Below are 13,382 nucleotides of genomic sequence, written 5' to 3'. Positions count from 1 at the left end.
GGTTCTCACAGGCTCAATGGTTGTGGTGCATGGGCTTTGTCACTCCGTCGTGCCTGGTCAGTCTTCCTGGACCAGGGGTTGAACCCTGTCTCCTGCACTCTTTACCACTGAGCCACAAAGGAAATGGGGCATGTGGGATCTTAGTTCCCCAACCAGACACGGGAGACCTACACCCCCTGCAGTGTAGGCCCAGAACCTTAACCACTGGACTGCCAGGGAAGACCCTTTACTGTGTACCTCAATTATCATGTGATGTTTTAAATGTTAAACAGTGCTAGGGTGAGGTACGTGTGGCATGAAAGCAAAGAGGACACCAACTCAGTAATCAAGATAAATATTTAATGTAATATTTTCCAAAAACACCATTAATGTGAAAAAAATCCATGATGAACAAAATATTGAAAATTTAAGTCAAGAATCAGTAACATCAGTGCTGAGTTGTACTGGAGGCCGAGGTAAAAGGAAATACCAGAAATACAGATTCTACCTCTGAAAGTTTTCATGGTAAAGAATTAACAAGTTCACAATTTTGAATTGATCTCAGATGAACAAGGTTTAGGAGGGTCTCCCCAATCCTCCCCAGATCCCCCACCTGCCATTTTAAAATACTTTTAAAACCTTTATTTTTCAGCCATGTATGTGGCGTATGGGATTTTAGTTCCCGGACCAAGGAGTGAATCCACCTCCTTCCCGCCCCCAACTGGAAGCAGAGTCCTCACCATTGGACCACCAGGGAAGTTTCTGCCATTTTAATCTATATGAAAAGCGTCAGGCAACACCACTTGTTTGCAGTTCACGGTTGCCCTCTGGTGGCAATCAGCTTGGGCACAAAGGCATTCGAGGGCCAGAATCCGTGAGGGTCCCTGGGATCATTTTAGGACCAAGACTCAGTTTGTGTCCGGATGGTGCTCACAGCATAAAGGAGACAGCGATACACAGGCTGGCAAAGCCAGGCAGGTGAAGAAGTAGCATGGCCGGATGTGAGGGAGGACTCAGAGGGCGGGTCAAAGGAGGCTTCCAGGAGGAGGCACCAGAGCTCTGGTCAGACTGAGAAGCACCTGCCAGGTGGTGGTATCCCTCAGAAGAGGTGGGTAGCGGGCTTCAGCTGGATTCTTGATTACTTCAGGTCTTAAAATCTGTGTTCTTGTCTATCATATTATTCTTTAAATCTTTCCTGGGGCCCAAATATTACTTTGTAGAGGCAGACTGCAGGGAAGGGTGTTCAGGGTGAGGGACAGGGACATGCCGGGGCCCAGATCTTGAGAATCTGAGTACCAGGTGCTATGCGCACCTGCTCATTATCTCACTCACTCCTCATCACAACCCTGGGAAGAAGGCACGAACATTTCTATCACTATACAGATGAAGGCTGAGGCTGATTAAGCTACCCAAGGTCACACTGATAAGAGAAGCTTAAAGTGTTCAAGAAGCAAAGAGGAAGGAGTTGGCGGAGGGGCAGTGGGAGGCCACGAGGTGTTGAGGGCAGGGAGGGGACCAGGCAGATGGTACAGGGCCCAGTGAGCTGCAAGAACTTAGGCTTCTGCTCTGGGGCAGGATGTGTCAGGACTCTTGTGTTCATAGGCACTCCCTGCCTGTTGGGGTACAGTGAGGGGTGGAGGAGAGGGGGAGGAGGCTAAGGGCAGGGGTCCAGGCCAGAGGTGATGGGACCTGGACCAGGGTGGAGAATGAAGGGCAGTGGACAGACTCAAGATCAATCTTGGAGGCAGAGCTGGCCCTGTGGAAGGTGAGACACAGTGGAGGGTGATGCTCCCCAGTGGATGGTGGGAGGGGCTTAGGGGAATGGGATGAGCCAGAGACTTCATGGGGGTGGGGTGAGAGCTCTGATCCAAAGGTGACCTGAGGAAGGGTTCCAGGTAATGGAAGAGTCTGGAGTGTGGATGGCGGACATAGCCCATTTGCTGGAGGGCAAAGCCAGGGGTGTCACGGGCCCAACCACCAACACTCACAGGTCCCTTCCCACCCCCCAGAGAAGAGCTGTGCCCACAGCCCTTGTGACGCCCCACAGAGCATCTGAAATCCTTTATTGGAAGATAACTGCTGTTTACTATATAGAAGACTTGACGCGGGCGAACAGTGAAAACAGAGCCCACAGTGACTGGAGCAGGCCCCTTGGCTGGGGACCCACCCCTACCCCATGGACCAACCTGGCAACCTCTGCCCCTCCCTGGATCCCCGGGCCTTTGGCTTAATGCTGATGGGGGGCTGCAGGCAGTGAAGCCCCTTTGACTCAAAGCAAAGACTTGGATGAGGGCTGGGGGAGAGGGGCGCGGTGGAAGGGGGGTGGGAGGGCCCCTCCGGGCTAGGTTGGGCAGCAGCAAAAGCGGAGGAAGCCAGGACCTGGGGAGATGGCATCTATTTCTGTTTTCTGAAAAGGGGGCACAGGGGCCTGCGGCGGCCGGGGCAGGTCACACGCTGACATCCTTCTCGTCGCCTGACTTGGAGGTGGCTTCCAGCAAGGGGTCCCCGGTACCCGCCTCCTCCCCCTCCTTGGCCTCGCTGGACTTGGAGTTGGGGACCCAGAGGCCTGAGTCGATGCAGCGCTGCATGTGGTACTTCGCGTCCTGTGGGGAGAAGGGTGGGTGGGTGAGGCTGGGCTGCCGCCTGCTGGTGGCACAGCCCCAAGCCCACTTTCTGTTCCTTCTACATCAGAGCTGTCTGGGATGAGGGAAAACAGGTCTGTAATCTGTGCTATCCAACATGGCAGCCACCAGACATGGGTGCCTACTGAGTACTTTGAATGTGGTTGGTGCAAGGCAAGGACAGAGCTTGAAATTTTACTTTATTGATTTATTGGCTGAGCTGAGTCTTAGTTGTGGCATGTGGGATCCAGTTCCCTCACCAGGATCAAACCTGGGCTCCCTGCACTGGGAGCGTGGAGTCTTAGCCACTGGACCACAGAGAAGTGCCTGAATTTTACTTAACTTTGATTCAAATTTAACTTCCCAGGTGGAACTAGTGGTAAAGAAGTGAAGTGAAAGCCGCTCAATCATGTGTGACTCTTTGAGACCCCATGGACTATATAGTCCATGGAATTCTCCAGGCCAGAATACCAGAGTGGGTAGCCGTTCCCTTCTCCAGGGGATCTTCCCAACCCAAGGATGGAACCCAGGTCTCCTGCATTGCAGGCCGATTCTTTACTGTCTGAGCCACCTGGGAATCTGAGTGGTAAAGAACCTGCCTGCCAATGCAGAAGACATAAGAGACACCAGTTCAATTCACAGGTCGGAAAGAGTCCCTGGAGGAGGAAATGGCAACCCACTCCAGTATTCTTCCCTAGAGAATCCCATGGACAGAGGAGCCTGGCGGGCTACAGTCCATGGGGTCACAGAGTCAGATGTGACTGAAGCAACTTAGCACGAACAATTCAAATTTTTAAAGTGTAGGTCTAGAACAAGGGTCAGCAAACTTTTTTAAAAAAATAAAAAGCCAGACAGCAAATATTTTTGGCTCGCAGGTCCTGTGGTCCCTGTCAAAACCTCTCACTCCATCACACCTCAATTTTATGGCTGCAGCGCACAATCAACTACAGAGAAGAAAAAATAAACCAGCTCAGCTGCTGCGGCTCCAGCAAAAGTTTATTTACAGACGGGCAGTGGACCTTTGAGCCAAACTCTCTGAAGACCCTTGGTTTACATGCTTATCCCCATAGAAGCTTCTAGAAACCGAGCTGGTCTAGAGACTAGATCCATTTTACAGACGAGGGAACCAGTGTGGCCAACCAGTGAGCCAAGCAGCAGGAAGGGGCTTAAACAGAGGTTTATTAAGACTCAGGGTACTCATCCACCAGCGCTGTTACTGCTCCAAAGAGCTGAGGTTCACCAATGCCAACCACATACTTGGCCCTCCTCACAGATTTTGTGAGTTAATGTTTTTTGAGAGAGTCTGGTTTGATGAGGTAACTGAGACTGTGGAGTGGGCCACTCTAGAGTTGCTGGCAAAGGTGGAGCCAGCTGGGTGCGCTCACAAACAGCCCACAGGGACAGGGGTGCTCAATCGAGATGCTGGGCACATAGCAGCTGCTCAATAAAAGTGAGAAGCATGGGGCATGAAGCCTGGCTGTCTTGTGTGCCAGCCACACGGTGACAAAACCTCCCTGGCTCTTTTGAGAAGCCCAGGAGGGACACGGCCAGCAGCAACGTGGTCAGCAGGGCTGGAGGAGGTGGGGGAGACACACTGCCCCCCAGTGTGGTGGGCTTGGGTGTGTGGTTACTCACGGTGGGGTCCATCTTGCTGATGGCGTCTTGGAGCATCTGTACATCCTTCGCGTCAAAGCATTTCTGAAGTTCCTGTGGGTGCAGGGGGCGGGGTCAGGGCTTGGGTCCCAGGGATCCCGCTGACAGCCCACCTGCCACCTGCCGGGGTCTGGGGAGCCTCACCTCAGGGAGGGACTCGTAGACCTCAACGGGGTCCAGGCCGCCAGGGCCAAGCCGCTTCTTGCGCTCCTCTTCCTCGTATTCCTTCATGGCCTTCTCAATGCGCAGCTTGGCGCGGCCCCGCACACGGTCTTTGAAAGCCTCTAGCTCATCATTGAAGCCCTCCATGTACTGGCGGTCGGCAGTCTGCAGGGGAGGGAATGTGTTCACCAGGGGAGACTGGGGAGCCCAGGACCCCTCCAGAGCAGGTCCTCAGGGACGCCCCAGGGCTCCCCACAGCTGGTCCTGAACTAAAGGACGGGTACTTTGGGGCTCAGTCCTCTCCTCTGCTCTGTCTAGCCTCCTCCGTCTTCTCTGAGCTCAACCTTATAGCCCTGTGCTTACAATCACCTGACTGAATGTCCCCTTACACTGCAGACTCGTAACACCCACCTCCTCCACATCCTCCTGTGGAGTCTCGAAAGCACCTCAAACTCAACACAGCTGCCCTCAATCATCCTGCGGTCTGCCCTGAATCTCCCCCAGCTCTGCTCTTCAGGTGTTCAGGTAAGACACCCACAGGTGCCCATGACTCTGGCCCTCACCTAGGTCGGGACTTTCAGCACGTCCTGCCAGCTTGGTTCTCCAAATCTCCACTGGAGCCACCCACTACCCAGCTCCTCCGCGGACTAACCCTCTGCTGATGGATGAGATCCTGATCACAGGGGCTTGAGTCTGAGTGGACCACAGGTTGGATCCCCGAGGAGGACCACCTCCCTACCTTGATCTTGGTGAAGAACTGCCGGAAGCAGGCACGGGGGTCCACCTTGAGGCTCTTGGCCAGCTCCAGGATGAACTGCATGACGATGGTCTGGTGAGCCACCTGCTCCATGAGGGCGCATTTCTGCCAAGGAAGGACATGGCACGGCGTCACCGAGTGACAGGCTCCTTTCCCCAGCCCTCATTGTGTGAAAACACAACTTGCACTTAAACCTTATCCATGGCTTACTTGGACACTGGTCTTAATATTTAACTTCATTGTAAAATTAATGCCCTTTTACCCCTAAGAGATAATGGTATGCCTTCCTATATTAGACTCCAGACAGTTTAAAAATGCATTCTTTTTCCCTTCATGCCTACTGTAATGTTCTGAACAAACATGAATGATGAAAAGAAAATTTTAAAAAATAAGAGGAAAAAAAGGCAGTCTTTCGGGCCCTCCCAACCCCCTGCCCGGCAGTCTGCACGCACCTCCTCCACCTCTAGGTCAATGCACCAGATGACCAGGTAGTTGGCTGTCTCCTCGCACACCAGGTGGACGTTGTCCGACAGGTACTTCTGGCTGTCATCCCAGCGGCGCAGCATGCCTGCCGAAAGGCGATAGCGAGGTGCTCCAAGGGCCCCCCGGAGGCAGAGGGCCAGCCCTCTCTCAGGCGCACCACCCACCTGGGGCCCAACTCACCGAAGTGTTTGATTTGTTTCTCATGCTTTTCCACGAAGGTTTTGTGTTTCTGCTCCCTCACCTCTTCCGACTCCTCCTCCGCCTGCTCAGGCTTGGTGTTGACCATGCTCTGTGGTGAGGCGAGAAGGGGAGTGGGATGGGGCGAAGCTGTGGCCGCGGGGCGCCTCGAACGTGGCCGGGCGGGCCGCGGCCGCAACGCCCATCCCATCCACAGCGGAGGAGGTGACGGCGCCGGGCACATCGGTGTGGCGGGAGCGTGGGCGTGGCAGGTGTGGCCTCGGCCAGGGGCCTTCGGGCAGATCAGAGGGAGGGGTACTGGTGGGGTGCCTCACAGGCCGGGCCCCCACCTGCTCCCTTCCCCTCCGGCACTATCCCCCTTTCGGCCAGCATCCATCCATTCCTGGACCTGCGCATTGCTCCCCGCCCCCACCCACTGCCCGTCACGCCCAGGCCCCGCCCACCTTGCTGAAGCCATCCTTGCTGAGCGTGTCCACGTTCCAGGGCATGCTCTTCTCCTTCTTGCGCATCTCCTCCAGCTTTTGCTCCCAGCTCCGCTCCTCCTTGCGCAGCTGCTGCGCCTCAGCCTGCAGCCGCTCCAGCTCGGCCTTGCCGCCCTCGCCCTCGGCCACCTCCAGCTCCTTCAGCTTCCGCTGGCACTCGGCTACCTTGCGCTTGCACTCGCGGCAGCCCCTGTCCAGTTCCTCCTTCTCTTTCTGGAACTGCTCCATGCGCTCCACCCGGGCCTGAGGGTTGGGCACGGCCCGTCACTCTGGGGAACAGCCTGGCCCTGACCCCGGCCCTGGGCTCTCCACAGTCGCACCTGGGATGACCCCAGAGAAGGTCCACACCAACCTCCACGCACTGGATTCCCGGCTCCTGCTCTCACCCCTAAGGTAGGCCTGAGCTAGGGTGGGTCCCTTCTCTGCACAGAAGCTTCTGTGGCTGCTGTCCCCAGCGGTCCAGTGGATAAGAATTCGCCTTCCAATGCAGGGGAAAGTGGTTTGATCCCTGGTTGGGGAACTAAGATCCCACATGCCTTGGGCAACTAAGCCGTCGCGTCACAACTAAAGAGCCTGTGTACTGCAATACACAGGATCAAAGACCGTGGGTGCCACAACTAAGACTCAATGCAGTCAAGTATATAAATATTTTTGAAAATAAGAACCTTCTATGACTCCTACCTAACTCTGAGCAAAGGCCTAAGTCCTCCCCGGAGCCCACGAAGCCAAGCACAACCTGTCCGGTCTCCTCCACGGCCTCATGTCCTCCTGCCTGCCCCCTCTCTCCAGTCACACTGGCTGCTCACCTTTTCCAGAACTCACTTCAAGCCTCAGGGCCTTTGCACTGTCTATGTGTTCCCTTGGCCTGGAATGCTCTCTTCAGATCCACCCCACCTCCCCAAACCCTGCATCCTCATTATCTTCAAATGCCTCTTACAGGGAATTCCCTGGTGATTAGGGCTCTGACGCTCCAGTGCCAGGGACCAGGATTCAATCCCTGGATGGAGAACTGAGATCCTGCAAGTCATGCAGTGCAGCAAAAAAAAAAAATGTCCCTTCCAGGTGAGGCCTTCCTTGATACTGCTGAGGATCACCACCTCCCCCTTCTGCTCTGCGTGATCCTCCTCCTCAGCACGTGTCACCTGACAACATGCTGTGACAGCTCTCTCTCCCATTCTGGGTGCTGTCCACCGCCAAGGAGGCTGGCTCCACAAAGGAGGGGATCTGATCACTCTTGTGATTCCAGAGCCAGGAACCTGGTGCACAGCAGGGACTTAAGAAAGACTTGTTGGATGTAATATTTACACGCTGGAAGAAGGCCTCCCCCCTCCCCAGGGTCTCAGGCTCCCCTTCTGCCTGGAGCACTCTTGGTAACACTCAGGCACCCTACCCTGGCCACATGGTCCTCCAGCCACTGCTGTCTCAGTGTCTTACAGGCACCACCAGCTCTGTGCCCAAGACTGAACTCCCCACCTGAGCGCCCGCAAACCTGTTTCTCTGCTGTGTCCTCCCTCAGAGAAGACCCTCGCCCCGCTCCTGCCCCAGCTGAGGCCTGCTGTGAGCCACCCCCTCCCTCTCTGCAACCAAATCACCACGCTTTTCCTTTCCAGTCGTTCCTCTAATGTGCTCCGCCCGCGTTCTGCACCTGGGTCCGCAGGGCCCGCTCAGCTCTGTCTCCAAGCCAGCATGCCTCTGGCGCCCAGCGTGGTACCCACCAGACTCCTGTACACCCCCATCCTAGACACTGCTCCTCAGAACTCTTCTGCTGAACCCCAAGCTCAGTGACGGCACGTCATCTCTGCTTCCTCATCCAGACCCCTCATTGGATCGCGGGGCTCTGTCACTGTCCACCCCTGCCCCAGTTGCCCATCACCTCCCCCAGCTCCCTGCGATGTCTGCTCAACCCAGAGTCACACACTGGACCCTGAGAGATGCCATCACCATCCCCCCAATCCAGGCTCAGAAGCTGCCAGAGGAGCCCTGGAAACGCACCCATCTGACCACAGCCCTCCCTGTTCAGAGGGGACCCCAAACTCCTGCTCCAACCTGCCCAGACGGCACCAATGTTCCTTGGGGGGCTGGGTCTCAGACCAGTGCTGGCCCTTGTGGCTCCGCGAATAAACCAGCTCTCTCCTGCCTCTTAGCCTCTGCACATACTGTTCCTCCCTGCTGGAACTCCCCTCGCTCCATCTGCTTTATCCACAAGTCTCAGCTTCAATAAAGCCTTCCCAAAGTGGCGAGACCCCTAGAGTCACTGAGCCCCAAAGGCCCCTCAGTGATCATCAGGTGACGTGATGAGATGCTGGTGGAAAGCCTTGAGACCCCAGACCCAGGGTCATATCCCACAGCCACCACATAATGGCCGGGTGTCTCTGGGCCAATTCCCAAACCTCAGTTTCCTCATCTGTCAGAGGAGGACAACAGTGCCAACCTCATGAGCTTGCACTGGAAGACACAAAAGAGGTTGTACAGTCCAGAGCTGTGCTGGATGCTCAGTCAGCCCATTACCACACGGGCTACTGTCATCACTGTCTGTCCAACAGGACAGTCTCCCTCTCTGGGGATGGTACTGGGGCTCAAACAAGAAAATGCACTTCAGGTGCTTAGCTCGATATCCAGTACATGCCTGGTAACTGGGAGCAGTTGCTACTGCATCAGAGCACCCAGCTCCACACCTACTGGCAATGTGACCTTACCAAGGTCGCTTACACCTCTCCCTGCCTTGGTGTCCCCATCTATGAAATGGGTGTGTGAAATCGCTTCAGTCGTGTTTGAGTTCTTGGGACCCTATGGACTGCAGCCTGCCAGGCTCCTCCGGATTGCCATCTCCTTCTCCAGGGGATCTTCCCGAACCAGGGATCGAACCCGCAACTCTGGTGTGTCCTGCATTGGCAGGCGGGTTCTTTACCACCGGCGCCACCTGGGAAGCCCTATGAGATGGGGCCTCACAGGGTTGTTGTGAGGACTGAATGAGTTACCTCAAGGAAACCGCTGCAACATGGCACTCGGTCTATGTGTCCTACTGTCCTCACCATTGTCACAGCCAAGGTCACCAGAACGGTTTGCGAACTTGCTTCTGTGCTTTACCCTAGGTCGTACCTCCAGGCTCCAGCACAGGACCAGGCGCACATGGGTAAGAACCGGGAGACCCGAGCCCTTCTCTCACACCCCACTGGACTGACACAGCCAATCACGCATCTCACTTTTCCCATTTGGTTAAGGGGTGAACAAGACCCTTAAGGCCTTGCAGCCGCTGCTGCCTCCCTTTCTTCACGATAGGCCTGTGTCCTTCTGGAACTTTCCCCCTGCCTTTACAGGGGCTATTGGTGGTCGGCGTCACCACTGGCCTCGGCAGGCAGCAAGAACCTACCATACTGCTGGTGTCTGCTGGGCGGCCATCAAAATCCTCCGGCATCCTCTGAGCAGCCGCCAGGGAGGCCAAAGCTAAATAAAGGCCTCCTGGAGCTGCTGGGGGTGGCGGCCTGCCCAACCTGGGCTTTACACCTCCAGGAGGGGCTGTGTCAGGCTGGGCAGGGCAGAAACCTCAGTGACGAGAAGGGGCCACAGGTGTCCCTGTTTCCTGCCTTACACAGAGAGGGGGGACCCGAGGCTCACAGAACCTGGATGCTGCTCGGCTCACTGGAAGGAGCCACGAGAAACCAGGATTGGCAGCTGTTTCTGGGCAAGGGAGCCAGGGAGCTGGAACTGGGAAGACTCACTTGTCCCCTTCTGGAACCTTGGGATTATTTTTTATTTTTTACCATGAGCATGAATTATCCAAGCAATGATGATGACAGGAGCTAAAGCTTCCACAAAGCTTATTACGTTCCAGTGCTGTCCTGCAAGCAGTACACATGTCAAATTCATAAGGTGGCTCTCACAGCAAGCCTATTGGGTGGGTACTATTAAGACCACCAACTGGGGAAACTGAGGCACACAGCGATCAAAACTCACTTCAGGGGACTTCCCTGGTGGTCCAGTGGCTAAGACTTTGTGCTCTCAATGCAGGGGGCCCCAGTTCGATCTCCGGTCAGGGAACTATTAATAGATTCCACATGCTGCAACTAAAGATCCGGCACACTGTAACTAAGACCCTGTGCAGTCAAATTAATTAAAAAACCTCACTGGGGACCATGCAGCAAGTCAGTGATATTCAGAAGGAGCAGGATATGAACCCAGTCGGGCAGGCCTGCGCTCACAAGGGTACCAGGCTACCTTTTGGCTAATCCCCTCTTCCACTCTAGATATTGCTTACTCTTTTCTCCCAGGCCCCAAGCCAAATTCTTTCCAGATCTAATTTCATTTCATTTTCATGATGGTCTCATGGAGGCAGGGGGCTCGCTCCCCCAAAGCAGTGATGGTCCTAAGGCAGGGCTGGAGTCCAGGCTGCTGGTCACTGGCAGTTGACCCTCGTGCTGGAGATGCCAGGCTCCCTGCCTCCACTCATCTCCACAACAGCCCCGGGCCCTCAGCGGTTGGACAGGAAAAGGTTCTGCGCCAGAAGGGAGCAGGGCATGGTGGGAGGAGGATGCTGTATAAGAGTGGGCATGGCCTCCCAAACCAGCAGGACCAAACCTGGTGCGACAGACCAACAACAGGACAAGAATAGGTGTTCCAGAGAACGGGCTTCAGAGCTTTGCGGACAGCTTCAATATTTCATCATAAAATGCCACACATGGCAAGAGAGAAATGCTAGAACTTTCTTTTTCCACTCCAGTGGCTTGCCCACCAGGTACACTAGCCAGGTGAAAGGGTCAGTCACTCAATTGTATCCAACTCTTTGCAACCCCATGGACTGTAGTCCGCCAGGCTTCTCTGTCCATGGGATTCTTCAGGCAAGAATACTGGAGTGGGTCACTAGTCCCTACTCCAAGGGATCTTCCCCACTCAGGGATCGAACCTGGGTCTCCTGCACTGCAGGCAGATTCTTTACCATCTGAGCCACCAGGGAAGCCATAGCCAGGAGGCTGCTGCTTTAAGAAATGGGTTGGACCCAGAACTGGGACCAGATGGAGGCACGGATACTGTGTCTCAGCAGGATGAGGAAGGGTGCTTCTAGGAGTTTCTGGATAAACAACTGCGAGCTGATACATGGAAAGATAGAATGAGGCCTTCATAACTGTAAGGTTCTAGGAGGTATATGCCATAAGTGTGAGAGCACAGCAGGCCCTGGAATGTGGGTGCAGGAGCTCTGAGTTGGTGGAGCAAGAAGTTAGCACACAAGGTCTCAGGAGAGTCATTCTGTTGGCCAGTGAGCACAGGTGGGCGGCTGGGGGGGGTGTGTCGAAAGAACACACAGACTTGTGATTCTAGGGGTCTGTATTTTGGGAGAAAATAGATAAAGGAAGGGGCAGTGAATCTGGAATCAGGATGGGAGGGTTCCTGGTAACAGCAGGGTCATTGTGGGTATCTGGGAACAGCACACCAAGTTTGGGTCAGAAGGGAGATGGGGTGGGTTTATCCTGGACTTGGGTTTGAATGAGGCATTCTGAAGCTGGCAAAGGTTCCCACGGGAAGTCTGTCTTGGGGGTGGGCGGGGACTGGGTGTGCGGTACCAAGAAGGGGCAGGGGTTCTGGCTGGGCAGGAAGCCACGTGGGTAGGGTTTCCTGATGTAATGGGAAATCGGGTCTAACAGTACTGGAGGTTGAAGGAGAGCCTCCGGAATTGGAGGCTCCATCAGAGTGGAGGTGGTGGTTCATTCTGAATGGGACCCAGGTTTCAAAATTCCAGGCCTAGATGAGACTGAGGGCCCTGGGGGGAGGGGGTACCAATCTTTGTTCTAGGGGAGGGGTCCTGGGTGTGGGTTGGAGTCCCAAGCCAGGAATAGAAATCTCAAAGGAAGACAGAATTGTTTTATTCAGAGAAGTAAGACTTCTGGATCTGAACCACAAGGATGCAGAAAAGCAGGTCGCAGAATAGACTTAAACTATTGGGAACTCTAGGGTTTTGGAGGGCTTCCGGAAGGGGCCAGTGGTAAAGAACCTGCCTGCCAATGCAGGAGACATAGAAGACGCGGGTTCGATCCCTGGATCGAGAAGATCCCCTGGAGAAGGAAATGGTAACCGACTCCAGTATTCTTGCCTGGAGAATCCCACGGACAGAAAAGCCTGGCGGGCTTCTTCAGTCCATGGGGTCACAAAGAGTTGGACACGACTGAAGCGAGACTGAGCACAGGGGTTAGGAGGGGCAATGGAACAGCCAAGATCTTAACTGGGTACCCGACTAGGTTCAGGATCGATTCTGAGGTAGAAATCTGGGTGTAAATGGAAGATCCCAAGCAGGATTGGGAGGCACGTCAAAAGCTTGTCATGGCAGTCTAAAAAGATGCCGTACAGGTCAACCTGGAGTTTCAAGTAGAAATTGGAAGTGGGGGGGTGGGGGCGCCGGCATCGCGAGCAAGGAACTCAGAGGTCCCGGCAATTCTATGGCCCCGGAATTGAATCGATGAGCCCTGGGCTACTCGGAAAGATCAGGCTGTAGGGGGCAATCCCAGGTATCAGTGGCTGGGCCCCCCGGCAGTATCAGGGGTCAGAACTCTGAAGCGGAGTCCCGGGAGTGGGGGAAGGGGCTGGGCGCGCGCGCTCTACCTGGTGCCGCCAGCGGAAGAGGCTAGCGGTGTCGATGTTGGGGTGCGTCTCGTCTTCATCGTCAGACACCTCGATGTGGTCCCACACGCTGTAGTCCACCATCTTGCCTCGGGGCCCAGCCCTCCCGGGCTCTGGTGGCGGCGGCGGCGGCGGTAGCACTGAGACTCAGCCCGTGGAGCCCCGCCCCTTCCGCTTCCGCCCGGGCGCGCCCGCCCCGCCCGCGTAACTAGGGTTACGTCACATCCCTAGTAACCGCAGCAGCGGCACTAGCGACCGAGTTCTTAAAGAGCCCTGCGCACGTGTTCCGGCTCTCAGGAGTCCGCTGAGACCTCATCCCATCGGGCTTCCGGCCTCCACTAGGCCCCTCCTGGGGACTTACGGGTGGGTTCTCCAACCTCGAGCCCCCCTCATCTCCCGCTGCCCCACGGTGGGCGTTTACTGCAGCCTTGGGGGAGGGGG

At 55.4% G+C, this 13,382-nt stretch overlaps 1 protein-coding gene across 2 annotated transcripts; it reads right to left on the bottom strand.

The window, feature by feature from the left end:
* Positions 1–325: 325 nt before the first annotated feature.
* Positions 326–13,113, bottom strand: CDC37 (cell division cycle 37, HSP90 cochaperone). Of its 2 annotated transcripts, none has more exons than XM_055430627.2 (8): positions 12,924–13,113; positions 6,297–6,578; positions 5,836–6,124; positions 5,625–5,740; positions 5,155–5,277; positions 4,398–4,580; positions 4,236–4,307; positions 326–2,582 (listed from the first exon to the last, which is right to left on the bottom strand). In XM_055430627.2, exons 1-8 carry the CDS (start codon positions 13,023–13,025, stop codon positions 2,427–2,429), a joined length of 1,323 nt encoding a protein of 440 aa, XP_055286602.2. In that variant the 5' UTR covers positions 13,026–13,113; the 3' UTR covers positions 326–2,426. The 2 variants fall into 2 exon arrangements, with proteins under 2 accessions (XP_055286602.2, XP_055286603.1); XM_055430628.2 differs by having other exon boundaries at positions 5,836–5,944; positions 12,924–13,111.
* Positions 13,114–13,382: the final 269 nt, after the last annotated feature.

Source organism: Moschus berezovskii, chromosome 8 (assembly GCF_049115385.1).
Source record: "Moschus berezovskii isolate FMDL1 chromosome 8, NW_MosBer_1.0, whole genome shotgun sequence".
In the NCBI taxonomy this organism is placed as follows: domain Eukaryota; kingdom Metazoa; phylum Chordata; class Mammalia; order Artiodactyla; family Moschidae; genus Moschus; species Moschus berezovskii.
The sequence above is the reverse complement of the archived record's forward strand: the minus strand, read 5'-3'. Positions and strand labels throughout refer to the sequence as shown.

Excerpts from the sequence above, each read along its gene's own strand:
- CDC37 (XM_055430627.2), bottom strand. The coding sequence starts at position 13,025 with ATGGTGGACTACAGCGTGTGGGACCACATCGAGGTGTCTGACGATGAA. Across the intron at positions 4,308-4,397 it reads TCTACGAGTCCCTCCCTGAG|GAACTTCAGAAATGCTTTGA; the intron begins GTGAGGCTCCCC and ends CTGCACCCACAG. Across the intron at positions 2,583-4,235 it reads TCAGCAAGATGGACCCCACC|GACGCGAAGTACCACATGCA; the intron begins GTGAGTAACCAC and ends TTCTCCCCACAG.